Source organism: Zosterops lateralis (assembly GCF_965231275.1).
Source record: "Zosterops lateralis genome assembly, chromosome: Z".
NCBI classification, from domain to species: Eukaryota; Metazoa; Chordata; class Aves; order Passeriformes; family Zosteropidae; genus Zosterops; species Zosterops lateralis.
The window spans coordinates 79048466-79072690 of NC_139800.1; the positions used below are offsets into that span (position 1 = coordinate 79048466).

The 24225-nt window shown below is 47.5% G+C and overlaps 1 protein-coding gene across 1 annotated transcript in view; it reads right to left on the reverse strand.

Moving 5' to 3' along the window:
• Window positions 1-2014, reverse strand: part of HS6ST2 (heparan sulfate 6-O-sulfotransferase 2) — a gene marked incomplete at its 5' end in the record, with an annotated part of 129098 nt that extends 127084 nt beyond the window's left edge. Inside the window, one exon of the mRNA XM_083883787.1 lies at window positions 1500-2014. Coding sequence (XP_083739913.1) covers window positions 1500-2014 — 515 coding nt within the window. The remainder of the gene's footprint in view (window positions 1-1499) is intronic.
• Window positions 2015-24225: the final 22211 nt, after the last annotated feature.

A 24225-nucleotide genomic window follows, 5' to 3' on the forward strand; every position in this document is an offset into this window, starting at 1 on the left:
GATCAAGCACAGACAGACCTGTCTCTGGGAAAGGAAGGAAATTCCTGACCCACAGCTACAGCTTTGCAGGCCAAGCCCGTCTCTGGGGAAAAAGAAACATGTATCACTGGAAGCGGTGCAGCAAAAGAAAGCACATGTTACTCAATTTACATTTCTGCTGACAAACAACACGTTTATGGAACAGGTAAAATAAACTAAGCAGCCTGCAAGGCTCAGCAGCCTGAAACTGGGAAGGTAATAGAGCCAGAGGGCAAGGAACTGGTCCTGATGTTAGCAAATGGGATGCCACAAAAATTAGACAATTAAAATTTAAAGCAGCAGGGAAGACAAAAGAGCAGGAATCACAATAGCCAAGTCTGATGAAGAGCTGCTCCTTGGGTACAGGACCATAATGATGCTAAGCATTTTTCTACTAGATGGCAGTGTCGTGTCACACTATATAAAAGGAATTCTAGAAAGAAATTGCTTTGTATTTCAAGTGAAATCTGTGCTTAGACTTGACTTCAGATAGCATGATATATAACAGCAGCCCCTTTGTAAAAGGACCTGCCATTAGTCTCACAGTGCAATAGCAGTGATTCTCTAGTTTCTAATTTCCCACAAAAGACGGGGAAAAGACACTGAAAGCCCGAGCAGTTCTGCTACACGGTACAGCTGCATGGACAGCCACAGACAAGCTCCTGAGTCTGTTACAAGCGAGGATGGGTTGTGATCAAAGAGCTCTGGGAGCAGAGGAAGCAGGTCCTCACTGCTCACTGGAGGAAAAGCCAGGTGGGCTTCTAAAAGACAGGGACAACTTTTAGGCAACCCCCTTGCTATGGTCAGGGGACATTGGCAACTCCCAAGAAAGACCCAGGGATGAAGAGAGAGCAGTGCCACCAAAATCAAAAACGCAAGCACAAAACAGGGCTGAAGAACAACAAAAACATTTGCAGACAACTCAGCAACCTTCACTTTGCAAGGCCACCATCCCGAAGCCAAACTTCAGGGTACCACGAAGATCCAGCAGCTCAGCAACACTCCTAGAACCAAGACTGATTCTCGGCATACACTGGAGCTGCAGTAGCTCTGTACAGCCAAAGATGGAAAAGCTCTGGGGGAACATCCCAGGCACCCCAGATGGAAAAGCTCTGGGGGAACATCCCAGGCACCCCAAGCACCCTCTCTCCTGGGGGGTCCCCTCTCTCCGGGGGTCCCCAAGCTGTGGGGACTATTCCCGTGTCCCTGGGCTCATCACAACGGCGGGACATCACTTCCATCCCCTCTCTGCTGGCGGAGCGGGGCGGGTTCAGCTCTCCCTGCAGAGCTGGGGGCACACTGTGCACACACCGCTGCGGCTCCCGGCTCCGTGCCGGGATGTAGGGGTCACATCCCTCCATCCCCCTCCCTCTTCCTCCTCCTCCTCCGCAGCATCCCCGGCCCGGCAGCGCCCCGCGGGCCCATGCACCGCCCGTCCCGCCGCCGCCTGAGCCCGGGGAGGCAGCGGGGCCCGGCCTCACCTGGAGGGCCGCAGCCGCACCTCCTTCTTGCTGTCCACCACGGAGGGCACGCAGTTGGTGAGCTCGGTCCAGTCGGCGTGCAGCCCGCAGCTCCAGCCGGTGGAGAAGCGGGAGAAGAGCCAGGTCTCCCTCTTGCCGGGCCGGTGGCAGGTGCACTTCTTCTGCCCGGCGCGGCACTCGCAGGGCTGCTCCAGCTGGATGTTGCGCACCAGGTGCCGCCCGAAGGTGGTGCCGCCCGTCTTCTGGATGTGCAGGAACACGATCAGGTCGTCCCCTTTGATGTTGAAGTCCACCCGCCTCAGCAAGTCGTCGGCGGAGAAATTGAAGCGGGGCACGAAGCGCGCCGGCGTCTCGTCCTCGGCCCGGTACGGGTCGGCGGCGGCGGCGGCGGGGCTGAGGGCGCGGAGCCGCAGCAGCTGGCACTCGGTGCCCGGGCAGACGTACTGCAGCACGATCACGGCGAAGAGGAACAGCATCACCAGCGCCAGCAGCACCTTGTGCGACCGGTCCTCCATCGTGGCCGGGAGCGCTGCGCATCGCCACCGCCGCCGCCCCGCTCAGAGGAGCCGCCGCCGCAGCCGCCGCCGCCGCCGCCGGGGGGGAGCCCGCGCCGCCGCCATCGCCCGCCGCTGCCCACGGCCCTTCCCGGCAGCCCCCGCGCACGGCCCCGCCGCCGCGCGCCTCAGCCCGCCCCGCCCCGGACACGCCCCCTCCAGGCCACGCCCCCCTGGCACAGCCCCGCCCCCCGCACGGCACCGGGACTGGGACCGGGACAGGGACAGGGACAGGGACAGGGACAGGGACCGGGACAGGGACAGGGACAGGGACAGGGACAGAGACAGGGACAGGGACAGGGACAGGGACCGGGACAGGGACAGGGACAGGGACAGGGACAGGGACAGGGACCGGGACAGGGACAGGGACAGGGACAGGGACAGGGACAGCACCGGGACAGGGACAGGGACAGGGACAGGGACCGGGACAGGGACAGGGACCGGGACAGGGACAGGGACAGGGACAGGGACAGGGACAGCACCGGGACAGGGACAGGGACAGGGACAGGGACCGGGACAGGGACAGGGACCGGGACAGGGACAGGGACAGGGACAGGGACAGGGACCGGGACCGGGACAGGGACAGGGACAGGGACAGGGACAGGGACAGGGACCGGGACAGGGACAGGGACAGGGACAGGGACCGGGACAGGGACAGAGACAGGGACAGGGACCGGGACAGGGACAGGGACAGGGACAGGGACAGGGACAGAGACAGGGACAGGGACAGCACCGGGACAGGGACAGGGACAGCACCGGGACAGGGACAGGGACAGCAGTGGGACAGGGACAGGGACCGGGACAGGGACAGGGACAGGGACCGGGACAGGGACAGGGACAGGGACAGGGACAGGGACCGGGACAGGGACAGGGACAGGGACAGGGACAGGGACAGGGACAGGGACAGCACCGGGACAGGGACAGGGACAGCACCGGGACAGGGACAGGGACAGCAGTGGGACAGGGACAGGGACCGGGACAGGGACAGGGACAGGGACAGGGACAGGGACAGGGACAGGGACCGGGACAGGGACAGCACCGGGACAGGGACAGGGACAGCAGTGGGACAGGGACAGGGACAGGGATAGAGACAGGGACACCACCTGTACCACCTCCCCCTAAGACAGCCCCGTCCATCCTCTCGGCAACGGCACCGGGACAGCACCGGGACCGCGCCCCCCCCGCCAGGACCGCCCCGCCCCGGTGCCGGGAATGGGACGGGGAATGGGACCGCCATGGGACTTGGACTTCCCCGGCAGCGGCACCAGGACTGGGGCTATACCAGCACCGTGCCCCCCGCGCGGACCGGGACCGGCGCCGCACCGGGACCGGCGCTCCCGCCCGCAGGAGCCGTGCCGCACCGGGTGTGCTCCGAGCTGGGCCGGCCGGGGCGCCCCGGGGGGGCTCCGTGCCCTCCTGTGCCGGGGCGGGAGGTGGCCTGAGCACCCTGCATCCTCGGCAGTGCACGGATGGCCCTGTGCTCATCCTGCCCGCCGTCTGTCCGTCCTGCCCGCCCTGTCCCCGTCCTGCCTGCCGTGTGCCCGTCCTGTCCATCCAGTGCCCGTCCTGCCCATCCTGTGCCCGTCCTGCCCTCCCCAGTGCCCGTCCTGACCACTCCAGTGCCCATCCTGACTGTTCTGTCCTTCCCAATGCCTGTCCTGCCCATCCTGCCCGCCCCAGTGCCCATCCTGCCTGTCCCAGTCCTGTCCTGTGCCCGTCCTGTCCCTGTCCTGTCCATCCCGTGCCCATCCTGTCCATCCTGTCCCCATCTTGCCCATTCTGTTCACGTCCTGCCCATCCTGTTCCCGTCCTGCCCATCTCGTGCCCGTCCTGCCCACCCCAGTGCCCACTGGTAGCACGTAGAGCAGGGAAGAGGGTGTTGTTCCACAGGGAATAATATCCCAGTTACTGCCAATGGCTCATCTCTGGAGTCACCGTCCTACCCGTCTATCACACACACACGCTCCCATCACTGGGCACCGAGCTGTCCACTTTCTCTCCACACCTCACGCCAACACCAAGTGTTTTGGTTTTGTTTTTGTGGTTTTTTTTGGGTGGAGAGGTAGTGCACTGACTGTTTTTCTTCATGCCCCAGGTGGTTTCTGTTGATTCAGGTAGCAAATACCTGCTCTGTCTCTGTCAGCATATTTCAAAACCTCTCTGCCTGGCGAGAGGGTTCTGTAAATAAAACAACAACAACGAGGGCTCTGTGGATTTATCTCTGATTACAGCCCTGTGTATATCTGTATGCAGATGATGTTCAGCCCTCCAGCTGCTGGTGGCTGTTCAGTGAGGCCTGTGGGTGGGAGCACAGGGGTGCTCACCCCGTGTTTTCCCCCCGTGCCATTCCATAGGGACACCCTTCCAAACCTTGTGCCAGGACCTGGCAGGGCCATTGGAGCCCAACACAGCCAAAAAGCCCAAAGTTTTCCTTTCCCTCTTGGTGTAACTGATGTTGGAGCAATTAATGCCTGTGAGAACTGCATTAACTTGCAAGAAAAAAAAACCAAAAAAACCCCAAAAAACCTCAAAACCAACAACAACAACAAAAACCCAACAAACCCCCCCCCCAAAAAAAACAACAAAACAAACAACCCAACACACACACCAAAAAACACCAAACAAACAAACAAACACCCCTAAATTTTTTTTTAAAAATACACTTCCTGTCTAAAAGGGCTAAAGCAGTTTTTCACCCCATCCCCAGTGTCCTGTCCTTCATGGAAAAGAAGCTGGGGCAGGGCCATGGGTTTGGTCACCCCCAGTTTGACTGATGTGCCCTAATACTTAACTAATGTTACACAGACATGCGTTTCAGGAAGTCCCAGTCTAAGGTAGGGCAGGAAATGTGTGAGCTTCTCCTTCCCCTCCCCACCACAGCACCTCAGCTTTTGCTTCCCTCTCCCTTGTGATATCTCTGTTTCTTTGCCTGACCCATCAGCCTAGAGCTGAATTTTCTAATATGCATAGCAGGAAGTAAAGAAAATAGTTTAAAAACACTCTCTCAGACTTTTATTAATCATAAGATGAAAATAAATAAATAAATTAAAAAAAAAAAAAAGCTTGCCTCCTTTTTCCCCTACTCTCAAGCAATTCTCTCTAAATAATTTCAGCAAGTATATGTGGTGTTTGGAGGTGATTTCTGTATGGTTTTCATCCTTGAGCAACCTCTCCTGTCCTTCCTATTTTTTCCGGTTGTCCATAATATTTTGAAAACATTTACACTCACAATAATAGGCAATTATATCCCAAAGATTCTAGGCATGAGAACTACTATGATCATTTGCTTCCATTTGGCTCTCCAAAATGAATGGATTGCACAGTTTAATGAAAACTCCGTGTTCTGAAATTCAAGCCTTTATATTATAGATGTTTCTGTGCTTTATATCCATCACTCTCTCACAGTCATTCGTATTTAAAAAATAAAGTTTGCCTCCAGTTTTATTTATTTTACGTTATGAAATAACAAAGATGTGTGGTGAATTAAAACCAATCCCGAATGCTAATACCTGGGAATTAAACTGAGAGAATAACAATGGCCTAATGTCTACACTAAATTAATATATACCATAAAAGATATGATGCATACTGGGTTGGTGTTCCCAGCAGGGCCATTATTTTGGAATGGGCTAAACAAACAATGATCATCCTTTCAGTAATGAGTGATGGTCTCCAGTCTGCTGCCTTCTCAATCACAGTATGTAAATGATGCTCTCGAGCTTTGATCCAGGGGCCCAAAACATTTGCTTAGGCACTAAAGAAACGAAAATCACTCCAAACTAGATAAAAGTAGGACAGACCAGAGCTGTTAAGGTTTCACAGCACAGGCAAGACTCGATGGCTGGCAGGGCAGCTGGTTTAAGTTAAGAGGTCAAGAAAAAACCACTGAGTGCCTAGTAACACCAGTGAAAAAAATCTCCATCTCCTCCTCCACACACGTGATCCTATTCCCACTCCCCACACACGACCCTTTCCAGCTTCCCTCTCCCTGTGTCTCAGTGCATGGCCATGCCCAGGTGAGCACATGGATATGGCCACTGCTCCTCTCCCACCTACAAGTGTCCTCTGCCACTGGCTGGTCCTGTTTGCACCCACCCTGTCGGCAGCTGCCTGCCTGCAGTACAGCAGAGCCAAGCTGAGCTGGTGGAGGATCTCATTGTTGGCTGACCCTCTCTTATTACCCACGGGAATGTTCAGAAAATCAGGGGTTTGTATGCAAAGGCATCGGGTGTTTGCCCAGAGACAGATCAATAAAACACCTTGTGCCTCAAGCCCCAGATTGATCTTAGCTGCTTTAGGAAACTGTTGTTAGCTCCTCAGTTTGGGCTGATCATCACATCCCTTCCTGAAAACCTTTGTTTCCACAGTGTCTGACTTTCACCTCTGCATTTGGCTGGCAAATGGTGACTGCTAGGCTCCAACAAAAAGCAAACACACATCGACTTTGAGATAAGCAGGATCTTCGTGTGTAAAACAAAGCTTTACCAGACACTGAGGCCTCCAGCTTATTAAAAGGAGCAAGGTTTCATATCAGATGAGTAGGTCCCAGTATCCACTTTTTGGTACAGGTAAGAGCGGGAGTGCAGCCAGCCTGAACCCCCTGGGCAGAAGGGCAGGACTGGGCTGTGGCAGCCCTGGCCAGGGCTGGGGTAACCCCAACTGCTGAGGCACCCACAGCTGCTGGGAGGATGAAGTCTTTTCAGGGGAGAGGGGAAACCTTATTTGCAAAATAGCACAATTATAATAACTTGATTAAAAGAAATGCAAACGAGCCATTAGGTTTGCTTTGTCTGCTTGTAATGTGATTCATCTTATAGTACCTGTGCAGGAAGGGGGAGAAGATAGATTAAATAAGTACAAGAAAACCTCCTGTGTCATGGAAGCAGCATATTTATGAAAATAACAAATACAATCATCACCAGCTCAACTGCTGCAGCTCTCCTCTATGGATTTGTCCATCTTGTCTGGAATAGCTGATGGTTAAACAAGCTTGTGGCCAGGGACATTTTCAAAACCACTTTTCCCATCATTTATCCTCAAAGTGATGAAGTGGATGCTCCAGCCTTGTCCCCAGCTGCCCCAAAGGGATATCTCCTTCACCTCTTCCATAAGATATGCAAACCAGCAACTTTGATAATTTTACTTCTCCTTTGAGACTGGATAAAACCAGATTATGGAGTCAAAAGGTATCACCAGGAGACAGACAGCATTGAAGACACCACTCTACTCCCCAAGGAAACAAATCTTGAAATGAGTGGAAAAGCACAGAGCAATGAGATTGTCATTGCATGGGAGCAGCAGCAAAGCCAACAGCAAGGAAATATCTGAGAAAGGACCAAAGAAATGCTGTGGTGGGAGAGAGATGGAATCCCTGCTAGCACCTCATAGAATCTAGTAAAGGATATGCAAATGCGTGAAGGCATGGAGCAGTGGGGTGATGAGTAAACTAATTAGAAAATGAGACTTGATTATTCATGGACTTGACATATCACAGAGCAACTAATCAAAGGAATAATACAAGTTTGCATATTCTTTGTGATGTGGGCATCAAAGTCTTCCTTCTTGTCACTATGGCATCACGGCTGCTCATTCCTAAAACCAAATACACTTGATGCAAGTGTAACGTCTTGCTCCGTATTAGTAGATGGGTCTTGGAAAGGCTGAGGTGTTCAAAAGGGGTCTGGTTTTTTTCCAGCTATTGAACTTATCTTGCATTTATCTCTACTTGTAGATCTTGCCTCCCTGAATACAAATGTTGCCCAAATCTCTTTGGGTGTCTGGTAAACTGGGCAGCCTTTAAAAGATTGAGCCAAAGACCTCAATACTCAAGGGACCCACCTTGCAAGATAATTGCAACATAATCCCTTACAGTTTCATTTTGCTTTGGACTGATCACTAAATAAACTTTGTCTGAATGCCCCATGGGAAGATGGACTTGGCAGGAGGTATTTGCACAGAACTTGCTGGGTGCAGGAAGCTTTTGGGAGCACCTCCTTCCCAACACATGGCATCAGAAACCTTCCGTCCAGGCTGTTCTTGGCAAATCTTGGAGCCAGACAACAGGCAGGCTAGCTTTCAAGTTACAAGGTCTCAGCAAAATTTCCATTTCACACATAGATCTCAGTCCTGTGAAAGGTTTTAAAGGAGGACCTTATGTGGGACTGACACCTGGCCATGTACCAAGTGTCTGGGCAACAGTTGGAGGGTGAATAAATGATACTGCCCCATCACCACTGATTCTTTCCCAGCATGAAACTGGCTGAGAAACTGCTGAAACATCAAATTCCCTTTTGATGAGGACAGCCTGGGACAACTCCAGGGAACAGGATCCATGGGGATGAAAGGGCTCTTTCAAGTATGCCTCTGAATCAGTGGGAAAAGTGAGAAGTTGGGATTGCTCCTGCCACTGATTGCTTGTCTGGACAATTACAGTGATGGGTATATTAATACCATCTGGCATTAGATCCAAAGAGCAACCAGGCATTGAAAGAGATTACTGGTGAGGTGTGTGAAGAACCCTTTTGGAGGTGCTTATGAGCAGATTAAGAGGAATTAGAAAGGGTGTGAGCCAACAAAGCCCAGGGCTGCAGACCATATGGTCCAAGGGACATTTTGTGCCCACTTTGAAGATATATTAAGCAAAACTGGTGTATCTGACCTAGTTCAGGACAAAACCTGCAGCATTTGCCCGATTAAAGTAGGTGACAGACTAAGATAATGTACAGTGGTCTTCAACAGCGGTTTTACACTGAAGAAAAAGGCTGCTGAAAGACTCATAAATACATTTGATGTATCTTCCTAAAACCCAAGGGGAACCACATGGCCCTGAAAGAACAATGAGAAAAGACAGAATATTACCTCATGCTATCTCAATAGGTAGTCCTGTGTGGAGTTAAAACAGTGGGATTTGATCCAAAGGTATTCAATATATGTGAAAGGTGAAATTTGCCCTTCATAGTGAAATTATTCCAGTTTAACAACACTGGTTTTGAAATAGATTTAGTTAAACTGGTACCACCTTTACCCAGACATTCTTCAATCCAAGAGTAGTTAGTATCAATTTAACTTAATTTGGTGTCATTCTGTGTACAGCCTGCATCTTGGATGCTGTATAAATATTTGCTTGCTGAAATTAATGCTGAATTTGGGCAAGAGTGTTGTGTGACAAAGGATCAGAAGCAGGAGAAAAAAAAAATCTCAGGAAGAGGTCTTAAATTTCAGATGACATCATGCAATTACGTATGTTTTTTAAATAAGCAGAAGAATAAATGAAGGTGAAGCAAAAATAATCTCAAGCATTACTGAATAACAATAATAAAACAAGCTTTGAGGACAGCTTCTTCCAGCAGCAAGGCTGATGAATCTTCAGGGAGTGATCCCATGGTCCAGTGAAACAAAGAAATGCTCGTTTCGCAGCGAGGTTTTGCAACTGCAGATTTACCAGAAATAGCAAATAAATAATTCACAGTTCCTGAAGATGCATTCTTTTACTTCAAATCTATGTCTGCCAAGCTGCTAAAGGGCTACAGCAAACATCCTCTTATAAAATAGAAAATGAGGGACAAAGCAGGAGTTTCACATTCCAGTTAAGGGTAAAAAGACTCCTGAAAAAGAAAAAGCTTCCTTTCCTCCATAGCACCACCCCCCACGTCCCCCGCTGCCATGAGTCCACAGGGAAACAGAATATTTATCTTATACTACTATGTTGAAACTTCTGGAAAAGAAACAAAAATACAATCAAATATTTAAAATTTCACAACAGAATTCAGTAGAAAATCCCCAGCTGGACTGGATGTAAATAACAGATATTGAGTGCAGCAATTTCTTGTGGCTTCCCAAAAACACTCAGGGTTCATAGCATTGCAGCACTTTCCAATAACTCACAGAAAACCAGGGCAGTGTGAATTTACACCTCCAGATGCTAAATTCTGCCACCTGGGCCAGCCTTCCCCAGGCACCCTGGGCCAGCCCTGTGTTTGCATTATTACAGTCACAGGCTGCCCTTGGAATCCCTCTTTGAGGAGATGCTGCCAGTCCTGCATGTGCCTGAGCTGCTGCTTCACTGGATCAAAATAGTAGCAGCTATTTTAATCTGCTGCTGGAATACATCTGAGGAAATTCCTAGCAATCCCTCACTTCTGCTCCCAGCTGACACAGAGCCACGTGGCAAGGAGTGCACGTGCAGATCGTGTCCCCCCTGGCCAGAGCCTTCCTTCCTTGCCTTCGCCGGGAGATGGATGTGGGGTACCCACTCCACTCTGTGAGCATCACTCCACCCAGTCTCAGCCTCCTGCTCAGCACTTTGGGAGGGCTGAATCCATGGAAAGGATGGCTGGGGACCAGCAGCAGGCTCACCACAGCCTCAACATCCCCTCACCTGTCCAGTGTGAGTTCTCCATGCCCCAGGCTGAGGGCTGCACAGTCAAACACTTGCTATGTGTACTGTAGCACATAGTCCAACAGGGCTTAAATCAGAGAAGCCATCAGATGACCTCCTGTCATGGTTTGAAAGCAAAATGAGTGAGAGGCTCCAAGTCAGAAATACAATTTAATAAGAAGAAAGGAAAAAAAAGTAAATAAAATAAAATAAATGCAATAACACAAAGGAGCACTGACAGAGTCAGAATACAACCTGAGCAGGATGGTGGGAGCAGTCCAGATGAGGTGGTCTTCCTGAAACAGTGATCCTGTAGAAAGGTCTGGTACTTCTGCTCCTCTGGGAATCCAGTGGGTAAGGGCTGCTTGTACTGTCCCAAATCCCAGATTATATCCAGGTGAGAATGCTTGGCTCCTCCCCCTGGGTGGAGCATCTCACAATGGGATGATGAGTGTGAAGTGGGTCCTTGATGGCCCATTAAACAGAGATAACTCCTGGAGGGAGTTCCCTGTGAGTCCTGGGCAAGGCATTGATGGGCCATTAGCAGAAGACACCCCAAAGGCAGGGGGCTTGGGAAAACACTGCCCCACTTGGTTCCAACAGCTCATGAAGAGGGTGATAGAATAAATACTTTGTGTACATCCTACACTGCAACCCAGGACACCTTCTTTGTGTCTGGAACCTTTGCTAACTGCTCATTGATATAATCAGAAATTAAGTGGGCAGAGGAGAGGGGGTCAATGCTTTGTTTCCTGCCCTCTCACAGGGACATGGGTGCTGTGTTAGTGCACACTGTTACTCACAAGTGTGCACTTGGTTACTGTGCAAGAATTACCTGTCCAACAAAATGATGAAGAGATTATATTATTATAATGCATGGGTCTGACTCCAATAATTTTCCTGCTCATCTTTACCAAGTAAAGACAAGCAACACATAATGCTGGCCTTGCACACAAAGGGGTGGAGATCAGCACCTCTCAGCATCAAGATTTAGGAGATTCCCTACAAGAATATGTGTCCTCCTACTGCACTGAGCTTTTATGGACCTGCCTAAATCCCAAGTGATGTAACAGCTTTCCAAGAGCTCCCCCTAACTCTGAATTTTTGAGATATTCAGGATAATTAATCTGGCTGTGACACTACGCAGAACACTGTAACAACCAGAAGAAAAATAACTTATCAAAAATATTATTTTCTTTCATGCAAAGAATCAAACTTTAAATGATTCCATCTGTCACTTTCATCTGCACCCTGTTTCATTGGCTGAATTTTGCTCATTAAGATAAATTTCAAGCCAGCAGATCATTTTTACCTTCAGGGCTTTGATGAAATGTAGTGTTTGGGTCTTTCTCCCCTCCTCCATTTTTGACAGCCTTAACAGAGGAATAAATGTTTCTCTCTTACGCTGCTTTGCAATTGTATGGAATGGCTTTGACCTTCCGAAAGGGAAACACTCTACAGTCAAATTCCTCCTGCTTTCCCCATGGGACTAGGAGCTGGCCAAACCCTTCCAATAAAAGTTTCCCACTCGACCTTGCATCATAAAACCCTCTTTTCTTTATTACTTCATCTCCTCAAAACTTCCTTAGCAAAACTCCAGCCTTTTCAGGAGGTGGGCTGGAGATCTTCTATGCTATGCAAATGGCTAAAACATCTTTGTTTCTTCCCTGAAAAGACATAAAAGCAATTTGTTGGATTCCTTACCTCAAAACCAAACACAGCTGTACACTGTGCACTCTGTGTGTTACAGCTCCCTGTGCTTTCAGTCCCAAAGACTTATTTTACTGTAAGTGTTAATTATACATTGGAATGGTTTCATGAGGGATGTGATAAATCATCTGCCACTTAAAGTCTTTAAATCAAGGCTGGGTGTTTTCAGTGGGGTCCTGCTCTGTGCCTGGAGCACACAGAGGCTCCCAGCGCATTTCCAGGAGTGTGTATAATCACATGGTCATGGTCAGCCACGGTATTGAGGAATTAGGGGATGGGTGGGATAGCCTTTGTCATGCAGGATGTAAGATTAGTTGGACTTAATGGTCTGTTTTGGCCTTTAAATCTATGAATAGGCAAAAGGAAAGGGGAAAAAGAAAACAAAAAAGAACAAAAGCCCCTATTATATCCAGCATGTTTCTGCCTTCTGAAAGCAGAGCCAGAGGGACTGCAGGCAGCTGGGGCTAGAAATGAGTGCTGGGCCCTCCTTTGCACTGCCCCTGCTCCCCAAGCTCTCCTAAGCTCCCCAAACAGGTTCTTACAAGCAAAGCCAGGAGCCCAAACCCACTGGGATTTGCTGACGTCTTTCGGAAAACGACAGACGTGAGCACACACACAAAGCTCAAATGATTTTTAATTTCTTTCTCCCCTTGAGGTCACTTTAGGTGTTCTAGAACTAGAAATCTAATGCTTTTTTATTTCTAAATTAAGCTAATTAAAATTTTAATCTGGTGGACATTATCTTATTGCATAATTAGAAAAGCTTATATTGCAGTGGTTTGGTTAGTACCAATCCTTTTTGCTTTAAATTGTGTTTCATTAATTGAACAGGGCTTAGATAGGTTCTTATAAGGTCCTGAGCCGACTATCTGTTCTTAATAAAACACTCAATTCTCCCTTTCAGCTATACCTGCTCTGAGCCTGCAAGCTTTATGCTGTAATAGTTTTCTTTTAGTGAAAGGTGGGTTATTACACCCATGATCCACATGGGAATTTCAGGAACTATAGGCACCTTCACAGACACCATTGCAGGCTGACTTCACAGAGCAAATACAAAGGATCCTTGCTGGAAAATGGCAAATCCAAACCCTACCCACTGACTTGCTGATATCATCTGCTTAACCATGGGGTTTTGCATAATTAATTACTCCCAGTTCACTATTAAGTCCCAAAGAATCTTTCTATAGACTAGACTGGCATTACCCTGCCATACATTTAAAAGAGATTACTGTTAATTAATTTAGCTCATCTGCATACCTAAAATTCAGCTAAGCCCTCTATTGTGTTACCTGCTGTCATTTCAGATGTGTAGGACTTCTGAACTCCCGTAGAAATAGAAAGGGATTAAACTCATCTATAGAGATATAAAACAATTTAAGAAGTTGCTTTTTAACACTTCCCACAGGGCCCTGTGCAGAGTAGGACCCAGAATCTGGCAGAACTCTTCCTGCTGGTTATCCATCCCACCAGGAGACAACTTCCCTCCAGGATTTTCAACCCAATCCTTTTCCAAGACACTGAATTTCCTGAAAGCGTAAATAACACATTAAACCACAATTTATCTACTCCTGGGGCTAAGGCACCCGGACTGGCAAACGTAAATCACTCAGAATATTTATGATGTACTGACACATTTCCATTCTCAAATAGGAGTCCGACAGACATAAATCCTCATAAATGCTTCTCTGGAGCCATCCCCATCCCATTCACCCCTGACACGGTCACCAAATCTGCACGGGAACCTCCACAATGCCTGAGGCTGACATGGATGGGCTGAGGGCTCTGCTTCTACCACAACAAATGAGTAAATAATTACATTAATAATGAGCCAGACCTTCCAGCTGGCCAAGTCACAGGAGCCAGGGCATTTTTGCTAAACAATTTCAGATTAAAAAAAGCCAAGCAACCTTCTGTCAAAACTAAACAGCTCCATGCAGCAGGAATCCCTTGAATAAAAATTGCTATTTCTCCATAAAGAAAAACGAAAACAATTCAGTATAAAAATTCTTGTGGTGGTTTTTTGGGGAGATTTTTTGGGGGTTTTTTTGTGGTTTTGTTGTTGTTGTTTTTTCCTGGATTTTGGGGGTTTTTTTCAAAACACACAAAAACTCTCAGAAGAAGATTTGAAAAAACTGATTATTGCTCAGGTAGCATCTTCTTCTGGAAAGATGGAGAGTTTTAGTAGAACGTTGCATCCGAGGCTAAAAAAAAATAAATAAAAAGCTCAATTTCATTAGGCTCTATTATCAGCTCCCCTTTATGAGCTCCTTTGGGATTAAGGGGTTGACAACAGCCTGGTTAGCTAGCAGGGAATCATGTGGATCTGTGGGGATGGGGATGGAGCTCTCAGCATGGCAGTGAGCTATAAGGCACAGCATGCCTGGAGCAAACCTGAGATCCCAGCACTAGGTTAGGGAGCTGCTGTGGGATGGGGAAAACCCATGGAGCTGCCATCTCACAAAGCTGAGCTCAAACATTTGCCTGCTCCTTCAGGTCCTGCCTGGAAATCAACACAAAGTTGCTCCACAGTTGCAAAACAGACAGTGCTTAAGCTGAATCCATTTCCTAACCAATAACTCATTTCCAGAGTAGTCAGTGACTCTGCCCAAGGTGAGTCCCAGCAGCCCTCTCTGCATTTAATTTGCACGCTGGTTTTGTTCAGGATGCAGTCCCTGCATCGCCACCTCTCCAACACTGGCACTTTCCAGGCTGACAGCCAAAGGGATGCTTAGGCAGACATTCCTGCAGACAGAAAGCTAAAGCTGGTTTGCTTTACATTTGCTCCAAGAGGGGCAGGATGGCAAGATATCTGAGCTCATCACTCAGACAGAGTTTGCTTGCCATGAATGTTCCACTATGCTCGAGGCAGGGAATGGTCTCTGCTGACCAGACCCTCTACCTCCCTGCCCCCATTGCCTCTAGAGTTGTGTCTCTCACTTAGGTGATATCAAAACTCAAGTTGTATTTGCTATGAAGACAAGGGTTCACACCCCATTGTGTCACCCTTCTTGAATTCCCTCTCAGGAACCCTGAAGAATGGGACCACAGCAATGTTGATGGGAAGAGCCTCTCATCCAGCCTCCTCCTCAAAACAGGGTTATCACCAGCACTAAATGAGCTTTGCCATGGCTTTGTCTAGCCAGAGCATGAAAACCTTCCAGGCTTTGGATGCCACAATCCTACTGGATGCCCATGCATGTGTCTCACAGAGGAGTTTTCCTGATCTCCAGTTTGAGTCTCCCAAGCTGCTGTTGCCCCTTGTAACTTTATTTGCCTTTACCAAGAAGAGTTTGCCTCCCTCATTTCTGCAGGTAGCTGTAGGTTGCTATTAGCTCACTCCTTCACCAACCCAAACTACCCCAAGGCACACCAGCCAGAACTTTGAAGGGCATCCCAAGCCCCAGAAATCTCCCTCCTCTCCAGTTTATTCAGTCAAACTGGGATCAGCCAGCTCTGGTAGCACAGGTCTTGGTCTGTACTTCACAGCATACATCCCAGCCCCTTTGACCCAGCCAAGCAAAGCCTGCTCAGGACACCACTGAGGGGGGAACAAAGCTCTCCCACCCATATTCTCCAGCAGCAGTGCTGAGGCACCCATGCTAAGTAGGCAGAGAAGAGAAACCATTCAGTTATTATTTGTCCTGCTCACTGAGTTGTCTGAAAACTGTGGCTTGGGCAGGCATTAAAGCAGCTACAGCCTCAGTGGCCCAGTAGATGCCCACTATTTGGTGGCCTCCAGCTACGTCCTAAAGCCTTCTCAGTCTCCAGCCTGACTAAAGCCCACCCTTTCCACTTAACTTCCTGGTTTACATGGCAAAACAGCTTCCCAAAATATCCCTGTGGCACACCAAACAATCTTGCTGTCAGGATTCAAATTTCAGTGTGATTGGTAATGAGTGCACCAGGCATCAGAACTAGGTTATTAAAATATCTTTCATGATGAACAATGTAAAATAAATGTGGATAAATTGTATTATTCTGGGTCATTTAATTTTAAGTGCAGCAGCCTCTGTATTTTTTTGCCACTTAAACGATATGCAGCATGAAACAGCACAAATAAATACAGATGTAGAGAACATTAGATACACTTTGTAAGAGCAAATTATGCACGTTCACATTTCATTCTACTTAGATCAAAATTAGATGGTTTTCCTCCATTATCTCAGTGGATACACTAAAAGTCAGTGATTTATGAAAGAAACCGGTGTGAATGCCATTATAATTGATTAACCTAAGAGACTGGTGACCTACTTATAGATATACAAATATGATTATAATTGTGCAGTAAGTAATTGAATGTTCTGCAGGACTTCTTTATAATGTGACTGTAATGCATAAAAATAAGAGGTAGAAAAAAGGCTTCAATGCTGTGCATGCTCTGAGATCCTAGGGAGAGGTGCTGAGTGCTTCCTGCTCTTTCCTGTCAAGGTAAATTGGTGTTGAGACCCTGCAGAATCAACCCCATCCTGAACAGCAGCATTTCCCTGGAATAGACTGTCCTGTGGACAAAAGGCCCCACTGTACTTTGTGGCTGGGATAACTTTGGACACCCTGAGCAGATCTCATTGGAGATACCTGGGAGATGCTGCACACAGACCCCTCCCGAATCATCTCTGCTGGAGCCCCTGTTCAAAGACTTCCTTTGAGTCAAGAAAGAGGGACAGGCCAGAGGTCATGAGGTAATAAAATAAAGTTATGGGTCCCTGTTTCTACACCACCCCTTTGCACAGGACTCAGCACTGCCTGGTGGGTCTGGGAGTCTGCCAAACCTCAGGTCTCTGCCAGCTGTAACACCAAGTCCAGCACTGCTGCCATGCGTGCTAAATGGGTACGAGCACCCACTTGCCTGTGCTACAGTCACAGCACACAGCAAAGAGCAAGAGCATCTCCCTGCCTCCAGTGTTTTGTAATCTACATACAGAACAGGGGGAAGCAGATGAAGACAGTCTCCAAGTGCTGGTAGCTCATGGGTTGAAGCCTAAAGACCTTACCTAGACCATGCAAATGTCTATAATCTGCAATGCCAGGCAGTGCTCTTTGCTAATTAAGTTTCCCAACACCCCAGCAGTGTGTATCCTGCTGGACAATGTGCCAGCATCACCCAGCCCACAGCTGCCTGGAGGGCCTCATGGCATTATTATGTGTCACAGATTTTGCTGTATCTTTTGCTGCCAGTCACTTCTTCTGACTTAATTTGCCTGAACTGCTCTGCATGGACACGGGCGGCAGAGCTAACTTCTGACAATGACACACACCAGTTCTCTGCAGAACAAAATTCTAGATTCCTAATTTGAATGACTAAATATACCAAAGCCCAGTGATGAATTATTTAAAATCTATACAAATTTTGATGCTGCATACTGTGCTAGAGACTTGAATGCACCTCTGCAATTATGAGTCCCTCTGCCTACAGCTCCATCATGGAAAAGCATCCATTTAAAGCCCCTGGGATAAATGATCTGTTACAATTCCCTGGACTGGAAACCCTGGAGATGATATGGGAGCCATGAGTTGCTAGGATGGGATTGAGTTAATTAGCACTGTGTCTGAGGAGAGCCGTAACAGCATAATGAAACAAATAGAATAAAAGCAGTTTAAAGTGACTCCAGTGGATTGATGGGCGGGTGCTGCTGCCTGTGGAACAGTCAGATTGCACCCATGCGTGCATGGCTCTGCATTTGTCATGCATTGCCCACACTGGGGGAGAGGGATGAGGGAGAGGGTGGGTCATTGCAGCTCTCCAAGAACTCTCTGGCATGGTGTGTGCTAGGGGCAGAAAGGTGGAAACCATTGCCAGCAGCCCTTTGCTGCCATAGCACACCTTGCTCAGTGTCAGTGTTGCTTGTGAAGAGCCAAAGCCACACTGCTGCCCCTAAATCCTCATGCAGGATGGGGTCAGGTCCAGCACACACAGCTCCTCAGAAGCCACAGTGAGGGATGCACTGTATCACCAGGAATGCCTGGCTCCCCAAGGATAACCTTGAACACTGCCCCTGCATCAACCATACGTGTCCCACTGCTGTTGAGGGGTCCTGGCAGGGTTTGCAGGACTCCTGTCTCCTTGCATCCTGCCATGGGCTTTGTCAAGCAGGTGCTGGCAATGGCTTTGCTATGCCCTGCAGCAGAGCAGTATGTCCATTCAGCTGCAGAGTCACAGACATTTTGAGCATATCCCACAGAAAAGTTTGTATCCCACCTCCCAAGGAGTTGCCTCTGAGCTCAGCATCCAAGTGACTGGGTATAAGATGGCCATGTTTGACTTCTTCATCCATCCTTTCCAGTGCTGAGAGCCCCCAAGGGATGACTGACAGGTTCTGCTTTTTCAGTGTGTTTTGCATTCTTTTCAATATTCAGTTGTCTGGAAGAGGAATATGTTTGCCCCAGCAGTGCTGCATTTGAGAGAGGTGCTGGCTTCTTCTGCATAAATTGTTCAGGGTATTTTTACAGTCAGCATAAAAATACTGACACTGCCTGTATGGATAGCTCTGTTATCATGCCTGGGGCCAATAAAGAAAGTGTAAGGAAAAAAAAAAGAAAGCCACTAGTTAAACCCCTGTTTTACAGCAATCACATTCTTCCTTTTAATTTTTAAACTTCTCAAATCCCAGCTTCCATTAAAATGAATCAGTAAAAGATAAACAGAACTGCCAAGCTGCACTGTTTTGAAGCAGAGAGATGACTCCCAGCTCGGCCAACTATTCTGACTGCCAAATATAATATACACAAAAATGACACAGCGTAACAATGCAAAAGACCACGTACTATCTCTGTCTCTATCACAGGGAGCTGGAACTGTGCCCAGCAGTGGTACCTAGTCCTGAGCATTGCCTATCTACTGAAAACTAGAGAGAACTGCTGGGAACAGGTAGCAGCTATTAGCTGAGCTACTGAAATGATATCTGCAGCTTTGCTTAAACAAGAGGAGCATAAATAAGCCCAGTCTGCCTTTCTCCTTAGTCAAAGTCCTCACTGCTGCTGCAGAGGCATTTATGCTGTGGCTTTGCCCAGCCCATTATTGCCAAAGAGCCTGACCCACACAAGCCACATAGGAATTTTATTGCTCTAGCAGCATGACATGTCTCTTTCTGCAGAGCTGTTCCTCATTCCTACCAGCAGCACCTGGGCCAAACCCTTCACTTTCTCCTTGCTCCCTTCACTTCAGTCCTCTCCTCCTTTCGGCCTCACCCCACAAATCCAAGCTAATGAGGACTCTGGGGCCAAACAAATCCCCATGGGTAGTACCTCTGCCACTCTCATCCCTCCACATACATCAGCTGCTCTTCCTTCCTGAGCATTGCTTGAAGTGAAGACAGACCTGCAGTGAAATAATCCCAGTTTCAAGCCCATTGCAGAAATTACAAATGACTTTCTTCCAGTTGGATGCAAGGCTTACTAATTTCCCACCAGTATTCAGGTGGCAAGTTTGCCACATGAATAATTGTGTGTCCAGAGAAGTGTTCCACTGGTAGGGTTATTAGCAGGAAAACAGGAATTCAGTTGGAAAGCATTAATAAACCTTAGAGACAACAGCTGTTATGGTGATTGATCCACTATCCAAGTGTACACAACTCATACAGGATGAAGGAGCAGAGGTTATTACACAGGGAGAGGGAGGATATACTGAGAAGTGGGAAAGGAGGCAGAGTTGCTATAGGGGCCAGGGATAAAAATCGGTGCTATCAGGTTCAAAAGCATTAAAAAGCCCCACACATCTTTTCCAAACCTGAGTCAAAATTAAATTTTAGAAGTTTATAGCATTTGTTGCTTGGAATGTTACTTTTTTTATATACAGATGGGCAATAGGAGCAGAAGTGTTTTGTGCACGACACAGAGAAACTTCTGTTTATTCTCCAGGATCAGCAGATGCTGTAGTGTGAAGACTGCAGGTGTCCCAAGGAACACATCCAAATGTGCTCAGTGCACCCATCCTTCCTCCTCAGAGGAGTGATGAAATCACCAAGCTCCTTCAAGGGCTGAAAGAAGGATTAGGCAGATAACTGAATTGCCCATTGAAATGCCAGGAATTTGAAATGCCGGGAATTTCTGGCCCGCTGTGTCCAATCTGGTGCAGGGTTCTCCTGCTCACCAAGAGTTGTACATTGGGAACATGACTCCTTTCTGCTTGTGTGCATCTGGAATTTGTCCTTTGGCACTCCTTGAAGTCAGTCTTTGGTCTGCCTGGGTAAGGATGCAGATAAGAAAAGGAGAAGGTGAACCTAAGACGGCATGTTTGGCATGTAGGAACAGGCTGTGTTCTTCAGCAGCTCCCTTTGCCTTCCTGGACACATCCTTTTCTGCAGGGATATCCCATCCATTCCAGCAGTATTCCCTTTGCAAGAGCAGAAAGGACAACTCATGGTGATAGCAGAGAGAGAGCAGTGGGAATTCAGGTCCCTCCACACAGGATCATCACTGAGGTTGGGAGCAGGCTGTGACCCACCCCAAAGTGTTCACATCATGGCATTACGGGTTGTGCCAACTGCACTATAGGGTGTTGAGCTCACTGCAGTATGTTTCCTTCCAAAAGAAAACAAAAACAAACCCTTTCCAGTTTATTATTTCAGCTAATTATATGAACCAACAGTATTTCATCCAAACCATTTTAGGAAAATAAGTGGAGAATGTTTGCAAAACCAAAGCAACCATTTTTCTCCTGCCAGGGTGGCAGATGCAAACATAAAGAGTAACATGTCCATACATCTCCAATCTCAACTTCTTATGAAACAAAATAAAAGCAATCTGGTTGTGAACTGATCCAAAGCAAATACAATATTTCAGAACACGCCACATTTAGTTGGTGGGGCTGATTTATATGATGCAATTTAAAGACCAGTGTGCAAATATGGAGGGGAAGACTATTTCCCCTTCACACTTTCTTACCTCGCAGACATTGTTTTTGTTCTGCATGTAAGTGAGGAGCCCTTGGCCTATGCAGCAGCTGCCTTTGAAGGATGAGCACTGACAGGTTTCTGTGGCAATTCCAAAAAGGGTTGTTTAACAGGCCAGAGGTTCCCTTCATCATATAGAATGCTTTGTTATTTACTGTGTGATCCGTGAGATCATCACGCAGTGGTCTTCAAAATAAATACTCCCAAAAGCATCCTTTGCCCACCTTCAATTTGCAGGCACTACCTCTATCTCCAGTTTACAGCTGGAAAGAGAGGCAAGGAGAAGGCAGCAGAAGGCTCCCTTGTGAAGTGGTGGAGTCATCACAGCCCTGGAAGTGGTCAAAAAATGAGTCAATATTTGACTCATACACTTCACAACAGGGTTTAGTGGGAACAGTGGCATTTGCTCAAAGGCAGGACTTGATGAACTTGGAGGTCTTTTCCAGCCTTACTGGTGCTATGGTTCTATGACCTTCCTCAGGGCATTTCTGTGCACTGAACATCAGTGCTGGCAGTGCTGGCAGTGCTGGCAGCAGCCACCCCTGAGCCCAGAATGGCAGGTTGGGATCGCCCCATGCTGTACCACCTCCTCTGTCACACATCATCTGAGAGTCAAACAGCTCATTGTGTTTGACGTTTCCACAACTCTTTTTTTGAGGAAGTGCTGCCCCAGCCATCATATCTGTTCTGTTTTTAGATTTCATGGTCAGTTTCCAAGATTTAGTGGCTTTTCAGCAGGCAGAGGAGCACCTCGGCTGTGTGGCACTGCAGTCCTACTTGGAGATAATTGCTGAAGTAAATCAGGAACAAGGGGAGACCTAGTAAAAAAATGAAAATCATGTGTTTTGAAAGGGAAATTAAAAATAAAATAAAAAGAAGGAGAAAGAAGTAAAATAAAAAGGAGGAGCAAGAAATACCACCAGGATATTTGTCATTTTCATTAAGGACATTACTAAAGGATTTCCAAAACAGGTCCAGTCCCAGTTTTTAGTTTGAATTGTTAAACCTTGACCCATCATTTTGCAATGCACCTAGTCATCCATTTGTTAGGGACCTGCGGGCTTTCTGAATGAAATCCTCCAGCCATCCCTCATGGACTGCAATCAGGAAGGATGTCAAGTGTTCTGGATGGTTGCTGCTGCTGCCTTGAACAGAAGTGCTCCTGAGTCCTTCCCCAGCTCAACCCCATCCCACTCCCTGTTCCCTGGAAGAATCAAAGCTTGTAGTTACACATGGCCAAATCCATGTTTTACATCCAGACACCCTCATTATTTTGGGCTGCATCAGCCCTGTAGCATCACAGGCTAGTGCAGTCACCACCAGGCTGGGGCTGCTCTAAGTTACGCTTCCCAGGGGAGTGGGAGGTCAACAACAACAACAGTAAATACATTAATTTAGTGCTGTCTTTGTTGTTTCCCTCTTGTTGCCAGCAGTTGCATTTGGGCATTTTGCATACAGTGGTGTGAGGGGTGCTCTTGAAAAGGAGCAGGATTCAGAAAGCCCTGATACCTGGATTTCATAATCAAGGCAAAACAGCTGCTCTGAATTAAAAGAACACCTTATGGCAATGTCAATAAATAGATTTTCTAATTAATACCATTTCAATTACATCCATTTAGTGCTCAGATTGCTAACCAAAGCTCTTCTTCCCTCACATCTGCAAAACTTCAAGTGAGGCTGGGTATTTCCCTCAGCTTCACAAGGAATCTGGCAGCTCCTGGGACAGTGAGCTCCAATGTAAACTGCTGGACCGCCCAGCCCTGCTGATGGCTGCAGGATCCCCATGACATTTCAGGACTTTTCTACAGTGAAATATGTTTGATATGAAGGTCAGGTAAACTGTACTGTGCTGCATTCAGGAGCTTTTTCCAATTAGCACTGAAGACAGTCTCCAGTCCCAAAGTTCAGATATTCAAAGTCTGGGGGTTGTTTAAGGTTAAGCATGGTTCAGCTGGGCTAGACCTCCATTATTTTCTAAACACTGGGTTTTCTGTCATCTTTATTTATTATACTTAGTACTCCCTTAATGGAGGCTTTCCCTGGACTTCTTCTGGGATGTGCCACACTCTTTTTTCTTGTGATGAGAAGCATTCCCCCACCAGAAAACAGCCATGACTTGATGACTCAGATTTGCAAAGTCACTTTGTTTTTTATGGAAACCTGATTATCAGTGCAAAAAGAGGCCCCTTCATTTTCATGGCAAAGTGGCCTGTTCTGCTTCAGACAAAGCTCTGGGTGTTTCCATAATTACACACTGACCTGCGCTGAACAAGCCAGCCAAAGGTCTATTTCATTTCAGTATGACCAGACTCTATCAGATTTATTCTATCTAAAGAAGGTTACATCACAAATAAATAATTTCAGTGGTAGATTGCAGTATGAGAAAAACAGATTATTTAGCAACTATTCCCCTTTTCTTCTCCTCCTTAGTCACCTGGTTTATAGGGCTATTAACAAATTCACCCTGGCTAAAAATGTAGCCTTAGAATTGAAGAGACAACCTCACGGCTCTTCTACTTCATGAAGTTTTATTTTCAGTCCCTTTTCCCTCTTGCCCTCTGGAGACTTCATGTCTCTGCAGCACTTTCTGATTCCCTGCTGCCAGTCTGGGAGGATGGCCAGGAGATGAAGCGTGGGGACTTTTTTGGTGCCTTCCCTGAAGGACAATGGCTCCTTGCTGTAACTACACTTCTGCAAGGTGTTTTGTGCATCACTGGCACCTCACCTCCTGGCACACAACCTTCCTTCCCACCCATCCTTTCCCCAAATGACTCCCATGGTAAGTTGGGACTGGATCTGCTTGCAGGTAGGAAGCACAATGGTGCTCTTTTGGGTGGGTCAACCCAGACACTCCCTCTCCATGCAAGGTTGCTCCTTTTATTGCCATAGTCCCTTCTTGCTGCAAGCATGATAAATGCCAGAGCTCTTCAACCATTTTCCTATAGGAGAATTAAAGTTTTAATGATTAACCTTTATAAATTACAAGAGCAATACTCTAAATAATAAATAGTTTTTGGCCAGGTCTGAGCTATTATGCTCCAGCATGATATGCTGAACCCCCATCTGCATTTATTTTCCATACTGTATTCAAGTCCTCTTATGTCATTGAGATAAGCAGTCAGGAGATATGTGTTTTCCAAAATGATGTCCTCATTCATCATTTCTTCCTCGCTGCTCAGCCTGATTACATTTAATTC